This window comes from Bufo bufo, chromosome 2 (assembly GCF_905171765.1).
Source record: "Bufo bufo chromosome 2, aBufBuf1.1, whole genome shotgun sequence".
Classification (NCBI taxonomy): domain Eukaryota; kingdom Metazoa; phylum Chordata; class Amphibia; order Anura; family Bufonidae; genus Bufo; species Bufo bufo.
In genome coordinates this window covers 55,421,101-55,443,659 of record NC_053390.1, presented here as the reverse complement: position 1 = coordinate 55,443,659, position 22,559 = coordinate 55,421,101, and the positions used below count along the sequence as shown (strand labels likewise).

The following is a 22,559-nucleotide window of genomic DNA, read 5'->3' as shown; positions in this document are numbered from 1 at the left end:
GAACTTTAGACGCCGAACTTAAAACAGAAGTTCGCTCAACACTAGTTACAAGAACAGCCGAGTGTGCATGATAGGAGCTGTAGTTTCACAGCAGCTGGAGTGCCGAAGGTTGCCGATCCCTGCCCTATAGCAAAGGTAGTGAATTTTATTAATGGGCTTGACCAGGATTTGAAAAATACGTCCAATTTCTTCCAAAAACAGTGCCACTACTGTCCATGGATTTTGTCTGTTATTGCAGCTCAGCTCTATTGAACTGAATGAGGATGCGCTGCAATACCACACACAGCCCATGAAGAGGTTTTTGGTAAAAAAAAAAAAAAGTTATGTTTTTCTAACCCTAGACAACCCCCTTAAGAGGGGGTTTGTATATTAATGAGCAGCTTTTGAACTCACCAGGTATATAGTTGCTCTGGGGCTCAATTCCTGCTGGAAAGTTAGTGTTCTCCGGAATGGAATGCGTGTAGTCATCGAGCGGAGGAAGTTCTGTTAATATCTCCGTGTGCCGCGGCACCAGAACAGGCGGTAAAACTACAGCAGAGAGAAAGAACATTCCATCACAGTGTAAAAGGACAAGGACACAAATCATGGAGCCTTTCTACATTCTGAAACGACCCACAAAGAATTACATAGCACTCACCCCCCAAATGCTGCCCAGTTTTATGGTAGTAAACATGCATGGTTGGCCAGTCTGAGCAGTCATGCCCATGGGGGAGCTGTATGGCTGTTTTCACATAACCATGTGTGGTCTGTGTGATGGCCACTTTTCCCAGACCACTAATACTGCATAGGTTGCTATGATACAATCATAGATTGCAAGCTTTCGTGCCCTCACTCCTATTGTCTGAACTGTTAACTTTTCAATCTGTAATGTCCACTCTGTACATGTTCCCTCTAAATTGTAAAACACAGATATGTTGGCGCTATATAATTAACGATAATCCTCATTATATATATATATGTCACCCTAGAATCCCATATAAAAACAATATTAAAAAAATGTATGCGCTAGTGCAGGCATGGCCAACCTGCGGCTCTCCAGCTGTTGTAAAACTACAACTCCCACCATGCCCTGCTGTAGGGTGATAGCTGTAGGTAGTCTGGGCAGGCTGGGAGTTGTAGTTTTGCGACAGCTGGAGAGCCTCAGGTTAGCCATCCCTGCGCTAGTGCATATAGAAGATGGACACTGCAGACACGGGATGAATGTACCCTTATTGTTGGGGCACGGTCATATACCGATTTCGGTGTAGATTGCAGGGAACAGGATGTTTTGCTTCTCCTCTCTAAAGCATGCATTACACTACCCGATTTTTTGAGAGATAAATCGCTAACAAGCATTCATATGGTTACTTGTTAGAGATCATTCTGCAGTGTAAGGCCTATTGCACACGACCGTATGGCTTTTACAGTGTTTTGCCGTCCGTTTTTCACAAATCCGTTGTTCAGTTTTTTGTTTCCGTTGTGTTTCCGTTTCTGTTCCGTTTTTCCGTATGGCATATACAGTATACAGTAATTACATAGATAAAATTGGGCTGGGCATAACATTTTCAATAGATGGTTCAGCAAAAAACGGAACGGAAACGGAAGACATACGGATGCATTTCCGTATGTGTTCCGTTTTTTTTGCGGACCCATTGACTTGAATGGAGCCACGGACCGTGATTTGCGGGCAATTATAGGACATGTTCTATGTTAAAACGGAACGGAAATACGGAAACGGAATGCATACGGAGTACATTCAGTTTTATTTGCGGAACCATTGAAATGAATGGTTCCGTATATGGAATGCAAAAAACGGCCAGTAAACTGGAAAAAAAAACGGCCGTGTGCAGGAGGCCTAAAACTGCCACGATTGCCCGATGAACAAACAAACGCTCGATCATTGGGCAATGCAAATCTTTTGGAATGTTAAAAACTTATCTTTGCAGGCGGCAGATCGTGGTGTCTAATAACTAGGGTTAAGCAAATTGGGTTTGGATTTCTGTATCTAAAAACTGGGTTAACAATAAGGGCTCCGTCCTACTGTAAAATGTATGTCCTCTGCGGAGGCCTTTCCAAAGTTTCTGCAAATATCGCAAGACTTCTTCTTGCCTCTATCACGTTTCAGTTCGTTTATTCGCATAAATGACTATATGAAAATACTAAGTCAAACTCGGCTTCGTTATTGAGGCATGGAGCAGAATTCAGCTTAGGATTTTGATACAGTAATTTACGCAAATAAACGAACTGATATGATAGAGGCGAAACAAAGCAAGTCTTGCGGTATTTGCAAAAACTTTGAAGGACATTTTACAGTAGGAAGGAGCCGATATTCTTAAAGGGGTTGTCTAGGCTTTTTTAATATTGATGACCTATACTCAGGATAAGTCAATATCAAATCGGCGGGGGTCCACCACGCCCATACAGCTGATTGGCGGGGATGCTGGGTTTCAGATCCCCGCCGATTTGATATTGATGACCTATCCTGAGCATCGCTGAGTATTCAACCAATGGGAGCCTAAGTGATCATGAGAACAAGGATGCCAGGGTTCACATGTGATATCACCACTCCATTCATTTGTATGGGACCGCTGAATAAAGCACTTGGCGTTATCTCCAGCAGTCCCAAAGAAGTGAAAGGAGTTTTGGGCATACATGCGCAGCACTGCTCCATTCACACTGAGAAGTCCAGGACCCCCATTCTTGTGATCAGGCACCCAGAAGAGTTATCACCTATCCTTTAGATAAGATACAGGTCTAGTGAGAAAACCCTGTCACTTGTCCATTGACGTCATTGGATTTTCAGTGCGTCAGAACAGCAAGCAGCGCTCCGCTGTGCCATTCTACCCAGTGCCATCCAACGAGATCAGTCTAGTTTTTTGTTACGACTGGTTTCATAAAGGATCGTATATGAATCTGTCGGAGTAAGCAGACGCCAAACTGATCACAGAGAGGCATAAGACGAGTGTACTTACCTGGCGTCTCCACCCTCTGATAGTGATAAGGGTTGACACAAACTTCATCCTTCTTAAGATTAAAAGCATATTCACAATTTTCAATCGCCTTCAGTTCGTGATGACTATGGAGATCGGGCCAGCGCCAAAGACGACAGTAAATAACATGGGGTAAGCCCTTGCGGTGAGACACTTGAAGGCGGCCATCTAGAGACCTGGGCAGAGCAAGAATGGATATTAGGGAGAAAAAAAAAAAAATGGAAAAAAAAAAGAAAGAAAGAAAGAAAGAAAGAAGAAACCATTAAATTATCCCATCGCGTTAAAAGTACAAACACTGAAGCAAGAAGAGGAGATGGAAGATTTCAGCAGAGAGAGCACACAGAGAAAGCAGGAGCTACGTCAGCATTCACCGAGACGAGGAGGTACAGGGCTGTGGATTCATGTACCAGCCACTTACACGTAGCACATACACCTGGCAGAAAGGCAACTGGTTGAGAGGCAGAAAAAAAAAAGATAAAAAAAATGAAGATACACTCGAGTTTATAACCAAGCGTAGAGAGAAGCTGCAGCAAAATGGAGGCTAGATCATCATGCAAACACAAAGACGGCAGCAGCGCTGGAAAAAAAGAAAAAATAAAAAGAGCAAAAACATAAGCAAAGCCGAGACACTGACATGTATCCTAATGTTCACAGGAGGCGGCATATTGCACAGCAGAACCATCCTGATGAGAAAATTCAGGACTGCACCTATAGCGCCCCCTAGCTGCTCTACACTAATAGTTACCTACACTCGGAGACAAGCCCGACTAGTGTAAAAGCAGACGCTATCAGCTGCAAGATGCATTAAGGAGAAGCGTGGCAAAGTAAAAGCAGTCTAAATTTAAAAACAAAATTTAAAAAAAAATACCCGATTTAAAGCCTGTCCACTATTGAACATCATTTACCTATGGAATAAACCTACATAAAAAGCTGAGGCACTTTATATGTCCGTTACACATCTTGTGCTCCAGAGTTGCATTCAAAATTCTTCACAAGCTGAACGCTTACCCTTGCTCCCTGTCCGCTGCGCAGAGCTTTCTCTCTCTGGCAATTTGCATACATCAGACATGGAAGAATTGCGAAGGCAGCCCTGGAGCGCTACGATGTGACATATTTGCAAAAGTGACTCAACTTTTTCAGTTGTCGAAATGGTGCTCAACGGTGAACCTACCTTCTAACGCCCCCGCTTGCTTTTCGCACAATAGACCATGAAGACTAACTGCATATGTACATACACAAATGCAGATGTAAATGGTTATGAAATGAACAAAATAAAAAAGACAAACAGAAAAGAAAAAAAAATGAAACTGAATAAAACTGAGAAATAATCTAGTATTGTTTGAAGCGTCAATTCTCTTGCTCCTCAATCAATACAAATGGCTGACAAAAAGAACCGTGGAATGATGGATTGAATAAGCAGCTCTACGGGCTACGCTTGGGGTCCGTTAAACGGATTTAAAATGTACGTGTTGTCTAGCACGGTGGAAGGGAATCAGGTTTTCAGGGCACCGAGGCCGATCGAATTGCAAGGAACAGACGGCGTCAATTGCTAACGTTTCCACCCACAAGATGGCTACTTCCACCGTGGCCGATCAACAGGCACACTCCAAAATCTGATTTCGTTGGTCAAAACATCAGCTAATAAAGAAAAGAAAACATAAAAGCTAAAAATAAAAAAATTAACATCCAGAATGTAAACTGATTAAGAAGCATCCTGTGATACACGGCTAGACCCTCTCCCTCTCCTTCTAGGCGACAGAGTGCAGAATATTCACCTGGTTTGTTCAGAGAAGCTGTAAAGGGCTGTGGTATCCCACTGATCTATGGTATTTGGTGTACTCAGTCCCCAAATTTCAGAGCAAGTGCTGTGCAATAAATTGAAAAAAAAAACAAAAATTGATGTGAACAATGGAAGCATGGTTACTTGATATACCATGAGGTCAAAACATGGAGAAAATGTACAGAACACTTCCTTCACATATAAGATACAAAAGAATGGCATCGTTAGTGTAAAGGAAGGGGTTAAATGGAAGAAGTGATCGGAAGGAAGCTATGACAATGTGGAAAAGCTGAACACAGAGGAGAGGAGAGTGGATGGATATCACAATGCAGCTCGGAGGATTTACAGAATTCAGGACAACCCCCCCCCCCCCGTCTCCCGCTCCACCTCCGAAAATGACCGGCGGAACATGAATGACACACACAAGTCATGGCGTCGGCACAGAGCGGTTGGTGGTCCTGTATTAATGCATAAGCTATAGAGAAGCAGACCTTGCAGGTAGGCCAATATCAATACCGATAGAATATACTGCGCCCCCCCCCACTAGTGAGACTTAAAGGGCTGTTCCCATCTCAGACATTGGTGGCATATCGCCACCTCTGGAATCAGCTCCTATCTCCAGAACGAGACCCCCACAGTGAATAGAAAGCACCCACGAGTGTAGAGGGCGCTCTCCATTCATCACTAAGGGAGTTCCTGGCTATTTCCGGCGGTCCCATGGCAGTGGATAGAAAGGTGGTGGCGTATGCGCAGTGCACTCACCATTTACTCCTATGGGACTTCCGAAAATAACCAACTGTGCTCCACTCGATGAACGGAGAGCGCACCATTCTCCAGGTAGGAGCGAGTCCCAGAGGTGACGCTGCAAAATGCCATCGATGTCGGTGATGAGTCAACCCCTTTAAAGAGTTTTTCCTACAGTGGAAAATAATGTCGGGAATAAACAGCGCTCCTTCCGGATAATTGCTCTGGTAAAGGTGCCGTCATTCAACCAAAAAACAAGCAAAACACTCTTTTGTGAGGTAATGGCATCTTCATCGGAAGCACATTGCCCGGTGTAAAGGGTTGTGCTGCCAGCAAGATGCAAAGTGAATACGGGATGGACAATGGCTCGTCCATCTATCACTTTTCATAAGATCGTGCGAGAGGCACAAGAGCATGTTTAAAGGGCTGTCTCATCTCAGATATTGGTGGCATACCCCAGTGTCAGACAGCTCTGGGATCCGCACCTATCTCTAGAATGGAGGCCCCAAAGTAAATGAAAGTGCACTGCAGCATGGACTCCATTCACGCGAAGTTCCGCCTGCTCGTCCATTTTTGGAACGCCCACAGAAATGGAGAGCGGCCTCGCACATTTTAATGCCCGACATCGGCCCATGTAAGACTTGCCCTTATAGGCGGTCTCTGCATGGCGGTTCTCCCAGCCACTTGGTGGTACAGGGAAATGCACCATCATCCATTCACTCAAATAGGTCTTGCTGCAAAAGAGTGGGGGGGACGCAGCGCTACACCAGGGCCCAGAGCTCGGACCCCCAGCAAGCAAATCCTACCAATACCCATTCACACTATAACGTATTAGCACAGTGTAACTGCTGCTTCCATAAGAGCTCCAGGAGAAAATCAATCTCCATGTGTGAATATCACAATCCTGTATGTACATGAGACGGGGAGAAATGTGGATAAATTGGGATTTTTCTCGTTCTCATCACTGGGTTGTTTCCAAATCGAGGCTTAAAAGATAGTTTGTGCTTCTAATCGTTACCAGGAGGTGTCACTAAGAATGATGACGCCCTGAAGAGAGTGTCTGTACATGTAGCAGATACCACGCTAACTGCCACGTGGCCAAGGAACATGTAACAAAAATTTCAAGTGGATGACTACATGTGAAGCACATAAAAAAATATAAAAATATTTTGCTCCACCCTTCTCAGATGCGCAGCAATCAGGCACCATTAAGTTGCTGCTTATAATTGGCATTTTTATATATATATATATATATATATATATATATATATATATATATATATATATATATACACTTCAGATCTATAACTTAGGGCAGAATCACACTTGAAGGATGCAGCTGGTAGAAGTTGGTTGTCAGTCAATGGCCGCGCAGCTTACAGGTTTACCCACAAAAGCAAATGGCCATTAAAAATTAAATTCTTTTAACCAGCCATTATCTAACCGCAGCAGGTTGCACGGCCATGCGGTTTTCTGTTGCATCACGAGGGTCCAGCCGTGCTCGCTGCTGAACCAGGTGCCACCTTGGCAGGAGACGAGCCAAAGCCTTCCTCAAAGGCTCGGATACATGTAGAGCACGCCAGCATGTAAACCGCAAACCACGTGGTCATTATCAAGTTGAATACTCGCTGTTTTCAGCTGCACCGTGCTAAGTCTCAGGTGCCAGGCACAGGTTATACCAGTCCATACCTCGACCATTCCCCGTTTTCTCCTGCCATACCAAGATGCAATTCATTAAAAATAAATACAGAAAGCAGAATTAAACCCCCCCCCCCCCCCCCGACATGTTTCATGGTGGCTAACTAATCTGACGAGCTGCCATACTGTGGTTTGTCACATCTCTAAAAGGAGAGGCAGTAAACCCCAATCGGTGGTGGGCTCAGGAGCCGGGCATTCCTTGATAGTTTCTGACATACTATGCCAGTACAACGCTCGGCTGTCTCCGGAGCTCCCACAGAAATGAATGGTGCGGCGCACATTTCCGACCAGACACACCATGCACTTTAGGGGGGCTCCACAGGGTACAGGGCCCCCGTTTTCATGATCGGTGGAGGTCCCAGCGGTTGGACTTCCACCGATCTGATAGTTATCCCCTATACTGTTGATAACTTGCTACAACTGGAATACCCCTTTAAGGGTATGCTCAAGGTTAATACACTCCAGATTTTCCACCTCAGGACTGCTGGAGGAAAATCTGTGGTGTATTAAAGGCTCATTCAAAAAGTATGCTTGCTGGGAGTTGTAGTTTCACAACCACTGGAGGTTTTAAAAAAAAAAAAAAAAAAAAAAGGGGCCTATAAAGCAAAGCTTGAGCAATCCGTACGTCCTTTCACTCATGGAGATTACGCTGTAAGTTCTGTGTCTGCTTGCAACACGTAAAAAGCTCTTTTTTATATGTCAGTGACTTTAATCGGAAGAAATAAACTCCAAGTAAGGCCTCATTGCACACGGCCGTTGTTTTGGCCCGCATCCGAGCCGCAGTTTTGGCGGTTCAGATGCGGACCCATTCACTTCAATGGTGGCGCAAAAGATGTCCGCATCCATGGCCTGCAAAAAAATATAACCGGTCCTATTCTTGTCCACGCTTTGCGGACAAGAATAGGCAGTTATATCAAAAGGCAAATTGCGGAACGCACACGGACGCCATCTGTGTTTTGCGGACCGCAAAACACACAACGGTCGTGTGCATGAGGCCTAAGGAACAGAATACACGTGTTCAATAAGTAATGGTTTTATACATGCAGACTAGGGATGATCGAATCAACTTCAGATGAAAAATCCAAAGTCGATTTGCATAATATTCCATTTGAATACTGTACGGAGCGAGCGCTCCGTACAGTATTAGGGCTCTTTCACACTTGCGTTCTTTTCTTCCGGCATAGAGTTCCGTCGTCGGGGCTCTATGCCGGAAGAATCCTGATCAGGATTATCCTAATGCATTCTGAATGGAGAGAAATCTGTTCAGGATGCATCAGGATGCCTTCAGTTCCAGACCGGAACATTTTTTGGCCGGAGAAAATACCGCAGCATGCTGCGCTTTTTGCTCCGGCCAAAAATCCTGAACACTTGCCGCAAGGCCGGATCCGGAATTAATGCTCATTGAAAGGCATTAATCCGGATCCGGCCTTAAGCTAAACGTTGTTTCGGCGCATTACTGGATCCGACGTTCAGCTTTTTCAGAATGGTTACCATGGCTGCCAAGACGCTAAAGTCCTGTTTGCCATGGAAAAAGTGTAGTGGGGAGCGGGGGAGCAGTATACTTACCGTCCGTGCGGCTCCCCCAGCGCTGCAGAGTGACGTCAGGGCGCCCCACGCGCATGGAGCGCTCTGACGTCATTCTGGAGCGCCCCGGGAGCCGCACGGACGGTAAGTATACTGCTCCCCCGCTCCCCACTACTACTATGGCAACCAGGACTTTAATAGCGTCCTGGCTGCCATAGTAACACTGAACGCATTTTGAAGACGGATCCGTCTTCAAATGCTTTCAGTTCACTGTTGTTACGGATCCGGCGGGCACCTCCGGCAAATGGAGTACACGCCGGATCCGGACAACGCAAGTGTGAAAGAGGCCTTAGAATGTATTGGCTCCTATGAGCCGAAGTTACTTTGCGAAGTAGTATTTCTACTGTAAAAAAAAAAAAAAAAAAAACATTTCCAGAACTCTGGTTCAGTTGCAAGGTACACTGGCATTCCAAGCTTTCAGACAATACCAGAATAATATCGATATGTTCAGTACAGGGGAAGATATCACTGATAGAAATCGGGATGCGGTGAATGCAGCTGAAAGTGAAAGTATAATGAGGTTTTACCAGCGATTATTCTAAACCCAATTTCTATTAGTGATTTCTCCTCTGTTGCTTGGACTTCAGCTATCATTTTTGTCTTGTATGGGATGTCATCTTTCAAACAAGACCAGTTCCATGTCTCTAGCTGCTACCATTCAGGAGATATCAGCAGCTAAAACTGCCCTCCCCCTCCAGTTAGCTACTTTTCCCACTGCCTGAGCTGGACTCCGGCAAAACAGTTAGGTGGTTAAGGTGACATTCACACAACTGTATTTTTGGTCCGCATCATGGGAGTCAGATGTGGACCCATTCATTTCAATGCAAAAGATGTGGACAGCAGGCAGTGCTTATGTCAGTTCTACAGCCCCGCTTAAAAAAAACCAAAAAAAAAACCACAACAACATAGAACATGTCCTATTCTCATCCGTTTTGCAGATAAGAATAGGCATTTCTAACAAAGGGCAGGACGTGCTAACCTGGAAAATGTGGAATGCAGATGGCCGTTATACGTATTTTGCGGAACCCCAATTTGTGGACCGAAAAACAGATACTGTGATGTGAATGCCCCCATAGGCTCCATTCACACGTCCGCAAATGGGTCTGCATCCGTTCTGCAATTTTGCGGAACAGGTGCAGACCCATTCATTTTCTATGGGGACGGAATGGATGCGGACAGCACACAGTGTGCTGTCCGCATCCGCAGTTGCGAAACGCGCCCCCGATCTTCGGGACCGCAGCTCTGCAAAAGATAGAACATGTCCTATTCTTGTCCGCAGCTTGCGGACAAGAATAGGCATTTCTATAGGGGTGCCGGGCGGGTGTGTTGCGGATCCGCAATTTGCGGGTCCGCAACACACCACGGACGTGTGAATGGAGCCTTATTGGGGAGAGCTGCGACAGGTTTGTCTCAGGCAACCAGGCCTTTCTTTTTAGATTGCCTGGATAAATGACGAATCAGTGTGCACACGTAGAAATACACACAACTGCTGTGAAGCCGACATTGGAGCACGGAAAATCCACAGCACAATACAGTACAAGCAAAGTCAATTAACAAATCTATTCTACACAGTGCAGAAATCATGTGCACGTAAGCAGTCATGTGGGGCGGATTTTTGCATTTTGTGCATTTGTGGCTTTCACTCCTTTTAACCCCTTAAGGACCCTGCCATTTTTCACCTTCCTGCCCATTTTTTGCAAATCTGACATGTGTCACTTTATGTGGTGATAACCTTAAAACGCTTTTACTTATCCAGGTCATTCTGAGATTGTTTTCTCGTCACATATTGTACCTCATGACAGTGGTAAATTTGAGTCAAAATATTTCATTTTTATTTATAAAAATAACAAATTTACCAAAAATTTTGAAAAATTCACCATTTTAAAAATTTCTATTTCTCTACTTTTAAAACAGATAGTGATACCTCCTAAAATAGTTATTACTTTACATTTCCCATATGTCTACTTCATGTTTGGATCATTTTGTAAATTACATTTTCTTTTTTGGGGATGTTACAAGGCTTAGAGGTTTAGAAGCAAATCTTGAAATTTTTCAGAAAATTTCCAAAACCCACTATTTAAGGACCAGTTCAGGTCTGAAGTCACTTTGAGGGGCTTACATAATAGAAACCACCCATAAATGACCCCATTTTAGAAACTACACCCCTCAAGGTATTCAAAACAAACTTTATTAACCCTTTAGGTGTTCCACAAGAATTAAATGAAAATGTAGACAAAATTTAAGAAATTCACTTTTTTGGCAGATTTTCCATTTTAATCAATTTTTTTCCAGTAAGAAAGCAAGGATTAACAGCCAAACAAAACTCAATATTTATTGCCATGATTCTGTAGATTACAGAAACACCCCATATGTGGTCGTAAACTGCTGTACGGGCACGCGGCAGGGCGCAGAAGGAAAGGAAAGCCATATGGTTTTTGGAAGCCAGATTTCACTGGGATAATTTTATTCTGCCATGTCACATTTGAAGACCCCCTGATGCACCCCCAGAGTAAAGACTACAAAAAAAAATCACCCTATTTTGGAAACTACGGGATAGGGTGGCAGTTTTGTTGGTACTATTTTAGGTTACATATGATTTTTGGTTGCTCTATATTACACTTTTTGTGAGGCAAGGTAACAAAAATTAGCTGTTTTGGCACAGTTTTTATTTTTTATTTACAAAGTTCATCTGACAGGTTAGATCATGTGGTATTTTTATAGAGCATGTTGTTACGGACGAGACAATACCAAATATTTTCTTGGTTGTTTGTTTCAGTTTTACGTAATAAAGCATTTTAAAAAAAAAATGATTTTTTTTCGTGTCTCCATATCCTGAAAGCCATAGTTTTTATTTTTTTGGGCGACTGTCTTATGTAGGGGCTCATTTTTTTGCGGTATGAGATGACGGTTTGATTGGTACTATTTTAGGGGGTATATGACTTTTTGATCGCTTGCTATTACACTTTGTGATGTAAGGTGACAACAAGGTGACAACAAAAATGGGGTTTTAGCGCAGTTTTTATTTAATTTTTTTGACGGTGTTCATCTGAGGGGTTAGGTCATGTAATATTTTTATAGAGTCGGTCGATAAACATGGCGATACCTAATAAGTCAAAAAATTTTCCCCCCTATTTTTTGCAAAAAATTTTTTGCTTTATTTTGGGAAAAGGATGATTTTTTTTTGGGGGGGGGGGGGGGGGGTTTACATGAAACTTAATTTTTTTGTAAAACTTAATTTTTTTGTCCCACTCTGGGACTTCAACTTTTGGGGGTCTAATCCCCTTTACAATGCATCACAATACTTCTGTATTGTAATGCATTGGCTGTAAGTGTAATACACCCTGTGGGCTGGATCTCACAGGCTCTCCTGGAAGGCAGCCAGGCTGCCTTTCCTGCCATTGGGTACCCGTCACAGCAGCGCGGGGACCCAATGGTCACCCTGGACCCGGCAGGATCCTGCACATGCCGTGATCAGCGCTGACTGCGGCAATGCGAGGGTTAATACACCGATGCCCGCGCATACAGACTGTGCCTATTCTTGGCACATTCCAATAGCCAGAACCTTTTACATTCTCCATTCTCATAGCCATATGAGGACTTTTTTTCTGCAGGACAAATTTTTTTAATGGCACCATACATTTACCATTGTAATTGTATTGGAAAACTTGAGGGGCGGTTGGGATAGTGCGGTGTCACTTTTTTACTTTCTTATGCCATTTTATGCCATTTTTGAAGAATAAAGTGTCAGCCGGACAACCCTTTGACATCTTGTCTTTCTGGCCGGGATAAATTGTTGATTTTGGTGCTCAGAGCGCCAGAAGACAGCAGACCACAAAGCGCGTCTTCTTTTTCGGTGAGGTCACCAGTCCCATATGAAAGAAAAGGCTGTGTTTAGAGGATGGGTAACAGGTCGAAGACGAAACAGTCAGTGATAAAAGTAACTTAGCCCTGGAACTTTATAATACTTTCCATGCTCTCTACATTACAGGAGCGTAGCTGACCTCTGGTATTTTTATCAAATACTTGAGAGGCCGCAAAGCAAACAGATAGAGGGATTACACAACGTGGGACGCTCAAGGGGGCAGCCAGCACACACTCAGCTTCAGGAGACGGGCCAAATGCAATTAGACTCAAACAACGTGAAATTATATAATTTTTTTAAATCAGATTATCTTGAGCAGAGAAATCCATTCAGACGCCGAGCTGAACCCCTAACCGTTCAAACAAGGAGCCTCCAGTGAAGTCTCGTGTGTATGGGGTCCGGTGGGACCATCCGCCGACGACTCCCTTCAGTAAAGAGAAGGGTCTGGAAAATTTAGATTAAAACATGACTGATCCCCTTTCTCTCTGGAGATTAGTGACCAGAAGCTGCCGACTCCCCGAGCACCAAAATTACAATTACCCCAGTAAAATAACGGCTTTAGGCCTCATGCACACGGCCGTTGTTGGGTTCCGTGTCCGTTGTTCCGTTTTCCGTGATTTTCTGCGGACCCATTGACTTTCAATGGGTCCGTTGAAAACTCGGAGAATGCACCGTTTGTCATCCGCATCCGTGATCCGTGTTTCCAGTCCGTCAAAAAAATATGACCTGTCCTATTTTTTTTCACGGACAACGGTTCGCGGACCTATTTAAGTCAATGGGTCCGTGAAAAAACACGGAGGCACACAAGATTGTCATCCGCGTCCGTGATCCGTGCAAGGCAAACTTGACTTAGATTTTTTTTTCACTTCTCATGTCTGGTGATCCTCCAAAAAATCAAGGAAGACACACGGAGAAAAAAAAATGAAACGGATCACGGAACAACGGAAACCCGTTTTGCGGACCGTGAAAAAATACTATCGTGTGCATGAGGCCTTATGGAAAGTAGCACTTATGCCCTGACAATTATCAGGAACAAACTGAACATCCCTGATAATTGCCAGATTGAGAATAGAGGTGAGAGCTGCATTTATATGGAGCAATCATCACTTTAGCATAGGGATGAACAATCACTACTGCAATGTCTCATCCCCACACACATTCACTGGTCACCAGCGATGCGCTGCTGGCAAACCATGATTTTACGCACCGGATACAAAATGCGATCATCAGGTGATGGGTGGCACACTGACATGTTCATACAGACACTCATCCCTGATAATTGCCCCACGTAATAACGCCTTAACCCTCAAGTACCTGGCCCATTTTCATTTTGGAAATCTATTATGGTGAATGAGATTCTGCCGTTCACAAGTGACATTGATAGCAAATTCTCAGATAACCCTTTTAACCACTTCCAGACTGGACCATTTACCCCCGTACCATCTTCTCCTGACCAGTCCCAACTTTGCAAATCTGACATGTGTCACTTTGTGGTAACTTTGGAACGCTTTTACTTATCCAAACCATTTCATCACACGTGGTACTTCATGTTAACGGTAAATTTGGGTCTAAATGCTTTAGGGCTCATGCACACAAACGTATTTTATTTCGGTGCCCATTCGTGTTTCTTTTTTGCAGACCGTCACGCCGTGTGCATTCCATTTCCATATGTCCATTCCGCAAAACAAAAAATAGAACATGTCCTATTATTGTCCGCATCACGGACAAGGATAGGACTGTTCTATAAGGGGCCGGCTGTTCCGTTCCATAAAACACGGAATGCACACAGACGTCATCCTTATTTTTTGCGGATCCATGTTTTGTAGACCGAAAAATACATTTTGAAACAATTTTTCCAATTTCCCAAAAAATTTCTGAAACAGTTTTTTTTTCCAGGACCAATTCGGTGACTGAGGGACTTACATAATAAAAACCACCCATAAATGACCCCATTGTAGAAACTACACCCCTCAAACTATTCAAAGCATATTTCAGAAACTGGGTTACTTTAGGTATTCCACAAAAATGGTCTCCATTCAGCAAGTGGCATTTATCATGTAGAGAAAGTTAATACAAGGCACTTACTAATGTATTGTGATTGTCCATATTGCCTCCTTTGCTGGCTGGATTCATTTTTTCAGCACATTATACACTGCTCGTTTCTATGGTTACAGACCACCCTGCAATCCATCAGTGGTGGTCGTGCTTGCACACTATAGGAAAAAGCGTTAGCCTCTCTGGTGGCCGGGACCATGGGAGCGCACATAGGCTGGTGCTTTTTCCTATATTGTGCAAGCACGACCACCACTGATGGATTGCAGGGTGGTCATAACCATGGAAACGAGCAGCGTATAATGTGATGAAAAAATGAATCCGGACAGCAAAGGAGGCAACATGGACAATCATAATACATTAGTAAGTGCCTGGTATTAACTTTCTCTACATGATAAATGCCACTTGCTGAAGTGAGAGGACCCCTTTAACTGTAGAGACGCGCTCCACATTGACTATGGCTGCCCTCACTACCGCTCTAACTCCACAGCCCTGGACAATCCTCAGGCTCTTAAAGGAGCCGCTGACTCTATATGCCCTGCTGATGTGAAGCACAGACCGCAATCCTAAGTAAAACCTGTTTTTCCTGCAGTCTGGCAAAAATGGTAAAAAATGTGAGGTGTAAACCCTGTGTTTACAAGCCCTGCTATTAGTTATTGGGGCAGGTATAAGGAGTTAACCTCTGCTGAAAAAATAAAAACTACCACATGCATATTGTATTGCATCACTGGAAAAACTCAAAAATGTTGTTGCAGTAATTACTAAAAGCAATTACTTTTTTTTTTTTTTAAGAAATGGTCACGATTAGAGATGTCAAAGCGACTTTGGATGCTACATCTGAAGCCGCTTCGTTAAAAAAATATTGTTATAATACTGTACGGAGATTCGTCTCCATACAGTATTAGAATGTATGTGCTCCGATGAGCCGAAGTAATTATTCACAAAAACACTTCAAAACTTGGAACCGAACTCGGCTTTGGTTCCGACTGGTACCTTGGGACAGAAGCAGGAGTTCAGTTCCAAGGTTTTTCACTGTAATAATCAATTACCGAAGTTATTCAACGATGTCGGGTGCGACTTCGTGAATAACTTACTTCGGCTCATCGGAGCCCATAAAACTAATTTTTTTAGCTGTGAAACTACAACTTTCAGCATGCGCATTTACTCGGCTGTTCTTGTAACTCCCATAGAAGTCAAAGGAGTATTCTGGGAGTTGTAGTTTCTGACCAGCTGGAGTTCCAGAGGCTGCGGATCCCTGGCATTGGGCCACTGTGAACCCAGTCAGATCCTCATACTGCTGTTGCATGCAAAATGAGCAAATCGTAGAAAGTCCCTGCGGACACCAGAACAGCTCGAGCAAAAATGAGGGTTTGTAGCTGTGGCTGCGCATCTCTGGTCACTAAACACACTAAATGCAAAACAAGATAATAGTACGTTTTCTACATTTTTATTTTATTTTATTTTTTTTAACGCAGATGCCAAAACGATGTGAGGATTTAAAAAAATAATAACAATTAAATCTACCTTTATTATCTATTCCCAACTTTGGCTTCAGAAACTGCATCAAAATCTGCACACGTGAAAGCATCCTTACTAACAAACCCTATAGGCCTATATAGCTTACCACAGGGAACAAAATTAGACTTTAAAGGATTAATCCAATCCTAGAAAGTGCCCCCATAGGGCTCTGAACTCTAAGACCCCCACCGATAAGAAGAGCGGAGAGGACACAGCACTGATTTACCCAAAAGAATCAGCAGAAAGGGGTTAAAGTTCTGCAGCCCCTCATTGTTGTACCCAAAAAAAGCTTAGGGTGCTGTATTCAATACCGCAGCTGCCATCATGTGCCTGAGACGCAGGTACCAGAGACCCCCAGCATGAATGAGAGCCGCACTGTGAGCCATTGGTGCAATGAGGGCGTCACCATTGCTCTTGCTGGCACCAAACCTCCATTCCTTTCTGAGGCCAGCTCCTGCCTCGCACTGTCAATCAATGCAGTGGGGGAGGGGCTGGCTACAGAAAGGAGAGGAGCTTGGGTGCAACAACAGCAATGGCGATACCCTCATTGCAAAGGCCTACTTTGTAGATTAGGAAAAAGTATCAGAACTCTGGAAAAGAGCCTCAGATCAATATTCTAGAGATATGCCAGCAATACCCCCTTTTAAAGGGAACCGGTCACCGGAATTAACCTGAGATGAGTCCTGTACGTGAGATAAGTCAGGGACAGGACTCATCTCAGGGTAATTTGCATATGTATCAAATCAGTCTTTTTACACAATAAAAGCACACAGAGCTATGGGGACTGGGTATTGCGGATGTGTTAGCGCCCATCTAGCAACCCATGTCCTCAGCTCTATACACAAAATCCCAGGGACAGGTTCCCTTTAAGGATAGTCCATCCATGTTTAATCCTGGAAACCCCCGACAAGAAAAGCATTCTGAATGCGGCCGTGTCATGTGTGGGAAAGAGAGGACAGAAATAAATGTAATAAACTCGTGGGATAGAATGAAATGCTCTCCTGGATCGGCAGGAGCTGCCTGGGCACAATCAGTCCTAACGCAGCACAAAGTGAACAAGGGAGTTCTGAAATTACACTGAAGTGTTGACCAAGGAAATAACGCCAGAGTAAAAACTTTAGAAGCGACCCCTTATCAAAACGGGTCAATTGGTGGCTCACTCAGTAAAGCTGATCCTCTGGTGCAGAAGACCTGGTGGGTAGCAACCTACCTCCTATGATAACTGTTCTATCTGGACCAAACTTTAGACCGAAAGGAGGACATGCTGCCTATTCACTCATGTCCACTTCACAGAATATATCAAGGAAATGCTCAGGTGATAATTTCTTAAACTTTAATCCACAATTCTGCCAGTCTACCTCTAATTCCATAGACTCCATGGTGGGAGTGCGCACATTCATTAACTTTCTAAATAACTTGCATTGCAGATTCTTTCCTACATAGCAGCACATACTGCCAAGGCTGTGAGCTGCTTATACCTATGCACTAGGAGACAGAGGGGGTCATTTCTTTAAGTTTTTACACAGGTTTTAAACTTTTTTAAATGCCTTTAAAGGGGTTATCCAATTTCAAGAAACCCCCCCCCCCCCCCCTAACATGTGCCGGGCCCCTCACCAGTAATATACTTACCCCAATCCCCGCTGCTGCTTCTCCCTGCACACAGATGAAAACATCCGTTGTCAGGGGGGGGGGGGGGGGGGGGGGGGGGGGGGGGGGGAGCAGCCAATGGCAGGTGGGACAGGGACAAGCCTCCCTAGGCTTGTCCCCGCCTGCCATTGGCTGCTAACCCCCCCCCCCTGGATGTTTTCATCCATGTGCAGGGAGAAGCAGCAGCGGCAGTGCAGGGACCAGGAGCGGGGTATACCACCTTTAAAACAATACATTGCCTCGTAGGCGTTTTTAAGTCATCCTCTCGACTGGCGGGGGCCAGGCCGAGGCTTTGGCCATGGCAAATTTACTAAGATTTAAGCATGAAAGCAGGGGCTGGAGTAGTTTCTACTCCAGGAGCAAGGACTGCCGGAGGTGCGCCGAATTTAGGAGGAGGCCTGCACCTCACCATAAATTAGGTAAAGCCTCCAGCAACGAAGTAGGGGAAACAAAGACCGCCAAAAAAGCCAGTCTTTGTAAATGACCCCCAGAGTGTCCTGCTTTGTCACCTAGAAAAGCATTACATTTACAGCACCGACTCTTGTACTGGACACGGGATGCTAAGGCCTCTTTCAGATAAGCGATATGGAACATGTCCGGGTCTGTTCAGTGAAAGACTAATGGTTTTACAAGCACGTTGAATCAGGTTTGTCTGCAATTGCATTCAGTGTTCCCGCTTTTTCCCCCCCATCAGGATTTCATCCATTTTACATCAGTAAGAAAAACTGAAGAATGACAACACACAGCAACTACGGGCAATTTAGTGAAAAATGGACTGCGTCCAGATGCCATGCGGGTGCTGTCAGTTCTTCCCCCCTCCCCGACTTAAGTGAAGCAGTCCTGCATGAAAAACTGATGAAGATAGAAAACACTACAATTTATACTGAACGGACATATGATCAGTGAAACATAGTGCAACGGGTCAGGATTTAGTCCAGATGGCGACCCATTGTAAAAACGGACGGCACACAGATGGAAAAAACTCAGTAAGTGAAATTAGCCTTAGGCCTCTTTTACACAAGAGAGTTTTCTGTCCGGATGCAATGCGTGCATTAATGGGTCTGTGCACACGAGCGTCGCGTGTCACGCTTCATCTCAGCGTTCAGGAAAATCGCAGCATGTTCTATATTGTGCGTTTTTCACGCAGCTCAAAAATAGAAGGTGGCCAGATGCAATACGTTTTTTCCCTAATGGTTGCTGGCAGATGTAGATTGTCATTCTCCCAGTTTTCTTCTCGCACATTCATTTCGGAGGAAAAAATAAATAAATATAAAAATAAATAAAAATACACACTCACAGAACGCAATCATATAAAAAAAAAAAAAACTTATTGAACTTGCGTGGAATGCCACCAGTTTTTACGTGAACAGATTCTGACACAATCCGTATAGTTCATGTGAAAGACACCTTAGGGTATAACGGGAAGCGTTTTCTGCCACGAAATCCATGTCAAAAACTGCTTAAAATAAAAGAGCCCCATGAAATAAATGGAAATCAGCGCTGCAGTTCAAACGCCACAGATTTCTCAAGACGCAGACTTGAAATGTGCTTTTTTGGCAAGAAAAATAAAAATAGATCAAGCATGATGCTGCAATGAAGCAGAGGTGGGCACGTGCACAACGGATAGGGCCAAATCTGCAGATTCGCAGTAGTTCAAACTGAAACTACAACAGAAATCTAAGACTAATGGACTAATGCCGCAGATTCCATGGCAAGAACACGTCAGATTCTTTTTTTTATGCATAACTCTGCTGTGTGAACATACCCTAAAAGACAGAGCAGGGCTAATAGTATTCTAAGTGCATGCTAGAGACCGAATCTGCAAGGCAGGGCCACTTAGAAAAATTATTATAGCACAGCCGGATTGTGCACAACTAATTCGGAGACACGATAATAACTATACGTTTTTATGTAATCTCCTGTTTTTCTAACCCACTTGTCTACAGGGAAATAAAGTTACAGGTTTTCTGGGATTTTAACACTGGTGACCTATTCTCAGGATAGCTCCCCAACATCAGATCGGTGGGGGTCAAACTCCCGGCACCCACACCGATCAGCTGGTTGAAGAGAAGGCTGTGCTTGTATGGGCGCTGCCTTCCCTTCATTGTTTACCTGCTCGCCATCGCAGCAGCGGGGAGCAGATGTAATGACAAGAAGCCGTCTCATTCATTTCAATTGGACAGCTCTTTTCTGTGCATAGGTGGAATTACACTTGCTCATTACTGCGGTTGCGACAACAAGCAGGTAAACAATGAAGGGAAGGCAGCTGATTGGCAGAGGTGCTGGGAGTCGGACCCCGCTGATCTGATATTGATGACCTATCCTGAGGATAAGCCATCAATATAAATAAAACGGACAACCCCTTTAATCAATAAATTATAGGTACACCAAAACGGTGTCCGTAAAAACTACAATTCAATAGAAAAAGAAGAGTCATTGCCAGGGGGGGAAAAAATAAAAATAAATTAATAAATTTTTTTAAAAAAACGATAATCGGCCTTAGGGTCTAGTCAGACGTCCGTATAAATGGGTCAGCATCCGCTCCGCATAATTCATTTCAATGGGGCCGCAAAAGATGCGGGCAGCACACCATGTGCTGTCCGCATCTGTAGTACTGTACCGCAAAAAAAGATAGAGCATGTCCTATTCTTGTCCGCAGCCACAGGGAAGGCCAGGTGCGGTCCGCAAAATGTGGAATCCACAAGGCCAATGTCTGTGTTTTGCGGATCCACAATTTGCGGACGTGTAAATGGATCCTAAAGTAGACAATAATAAAATCAAGATTTATTTTTTGGGGGGAAAATAGCCTGGCCCTACTCCTGAGATTTCCCATAATATCTGATAAAAGGAAATGGGCCTAAAGGGGGAAAAAATGGCTCTAATTGTTTAGGCCAGGGATGGGCAAACTGCGGCTCTCCAGCTGTTGTAAAACTACAAATCCCATCATGCCCTGCTATAGGCCGATAGCTGTAGTTTTACAACAGCTGGAGAGCCGCAGTTTGCCCATCCCTGGTTTAGGCAGTGGGGAAGGGAAGCCATTCTACACCCGCTACTAAAAGTGGTGACCCTGATAATAAAGTAAGACGCTTTGCTCTCATTTCCTTAATATATTCTGAAATGTCAGCAGACAGAAACTCGGTACGAAGCAGCCTGATAAACATAGCCTTTATGTTGCAAGACCCACCGTGCAGCCCACCAGGAAGGTAGTGACGTCACTAGAATGAGTAACTGAGTGACACGGCTAGTTCCTAACGAATGGACTCCCTCCGTGTACGACCATTAAGTTGTGTAAGACACAAAGAGCAGGATCCTGCGGGAACAATTCCCAGCTATGAGAGAACACCACAGAACCTTGTGGAGGCAGATTAAAACAAAAACGAGACCAATTCTTATAGATTACAAAAACAGCTCATAAATGTGCGAGGAAAGCACAAGACCCGGTCACATCTGCTATGTCAAATGTTAGTGATGTAAAACGAGTTAGAAGAACTTGTCTGAGCCACGCTCTGCCAAGGGGTTAAACACACACTATGCCGGTGCACTCATCCAAATGTCAGCAGCGAGATCAGGTAAAGCCAATCTGAGCGTATACCTTGGGATGGTAACACATTTGGTATTGCAGTTCTGCGTTGTGATCGCCTTCTCGAGCTCGTCCAGTTGTCCCGTCTTCTTCAGCTTTTTCACCAGGCTCTTCACCGCCTTTTCACACCATTTCTCTTCCTGACCGTTCTGCTCCCCGCCGCCAGCGCCTGTGGTGCCACTCGCCGACTTCTTCCATCCCAGGAGACGTTTCACAACGGGAGGTGTAAAGGGCAATATGGAGGACATAATGGTGCAGTCTCAACTCAAGTCTGACCTAAAAGAGACATAGCGCATAAGTTGTGAGGTGCTCAGAGACCCAGCAACCCGCCTAGAGACCTCCGACCACTCAGGATCTAATCATAGCAGCACAAAAAAAAAGGGGGGACAACTAATTCAAATCTTACCCAGGATTCATTACACCAGGGGTCAGCAACCTCCCCCACACTAAATGTTGTGAAACTAAGGTTCCCAGCATGCTTCATTCACTGTTCTGAGAACAGCCAAGCAAGTGTGTATGCTGGGAGTTGTAGTTTTACAACAGCTGGAGTGCCAGAGGTGGCTGACGCCTGCATCACACAGTCATATAAATATGATACCACTATGAGTAGGCAATGTAGTTACTGCGAGGGAAAGAGAGCACAGTGGACAGGACAAAGATTAGTCTAGTGCAGGGATGGCCAAGCTGCGGCTCTCCAGCTGTTGCAAAACTACAACTCCCAGCAGGCCCAGTCTGGCGACAGCTATCAGCCTACAGCAGGGCATGGTGGGAGTTGTAGTTTTACAACAGCTGGAGAGCCGCAGCTAGGCCATTCCTGGTCTAGTGGGAAAGCAGCCAGGTGGAGCAGGCCTACGAGAAGACATTAGGAAGGGAACATGCCAAAAATAAGAATCCCTATTGAAAAAAGCAACATTTTGCTGACATCGCCATGCTGAATATAAGATTACAGAAGAGAATGCTCCTATCACAGGTCTAAGGTGTGGCCCCTGAAGCCTACAACACGTCACATGCTTTATCTGATCCCATTACATGGGTTATCCTATGAAGCTAATAAATCTCTCACTGGTTCATCTGCCCATCGCAGATTATGGCCGCACCTTTACACAGGCAGATCAGGAACGATCA

At 44.4% G+C, this 22,559-nt stretch overlaps 1 protein-coding gene across 2 annotated transcripts in view; it reads right to left on the bottom strand.

Annotated features, from left to right (window-relative positions):
• The window catches only part of SMAD2 (SMAD family member 2), a 62,095-nt gene that overhangs the window by 23,784 nt on the left and 15,752 nt on the right, over positions 1 to 22,559 (bottom strand). Inside the window, exons 2-5 of one of the 2 annotated variants that reach the window (XM_040421122.1) lie at positions 21,447 to 21,710; positions 4,745 to 4,834; positions 2,952 to 3,145; positions 394 to 528 (exon numbers count right to left, since the gene is read on the bottom strand). In XM_040421122.1, coding sequence (XP_040277056.1) covers positions 394 to 528; positions 2,952 to 3,145; positions 4,745 to 4,834; positions 21,447 to 21,682 — 655 coding nt within the window. In that variant the 5' untranslated portion in view covers positions 21,683 to 21,710. The remainder of the gene's footprint in view (positions 1 to 393; positions 529 to 2,951; positions 3,146 to 4,744; positions 4,835 to 21,446; positions 21,711 to 22,559) is intronic. The other variant, XM_040421123.1, reaches the window with a different exon arrangement.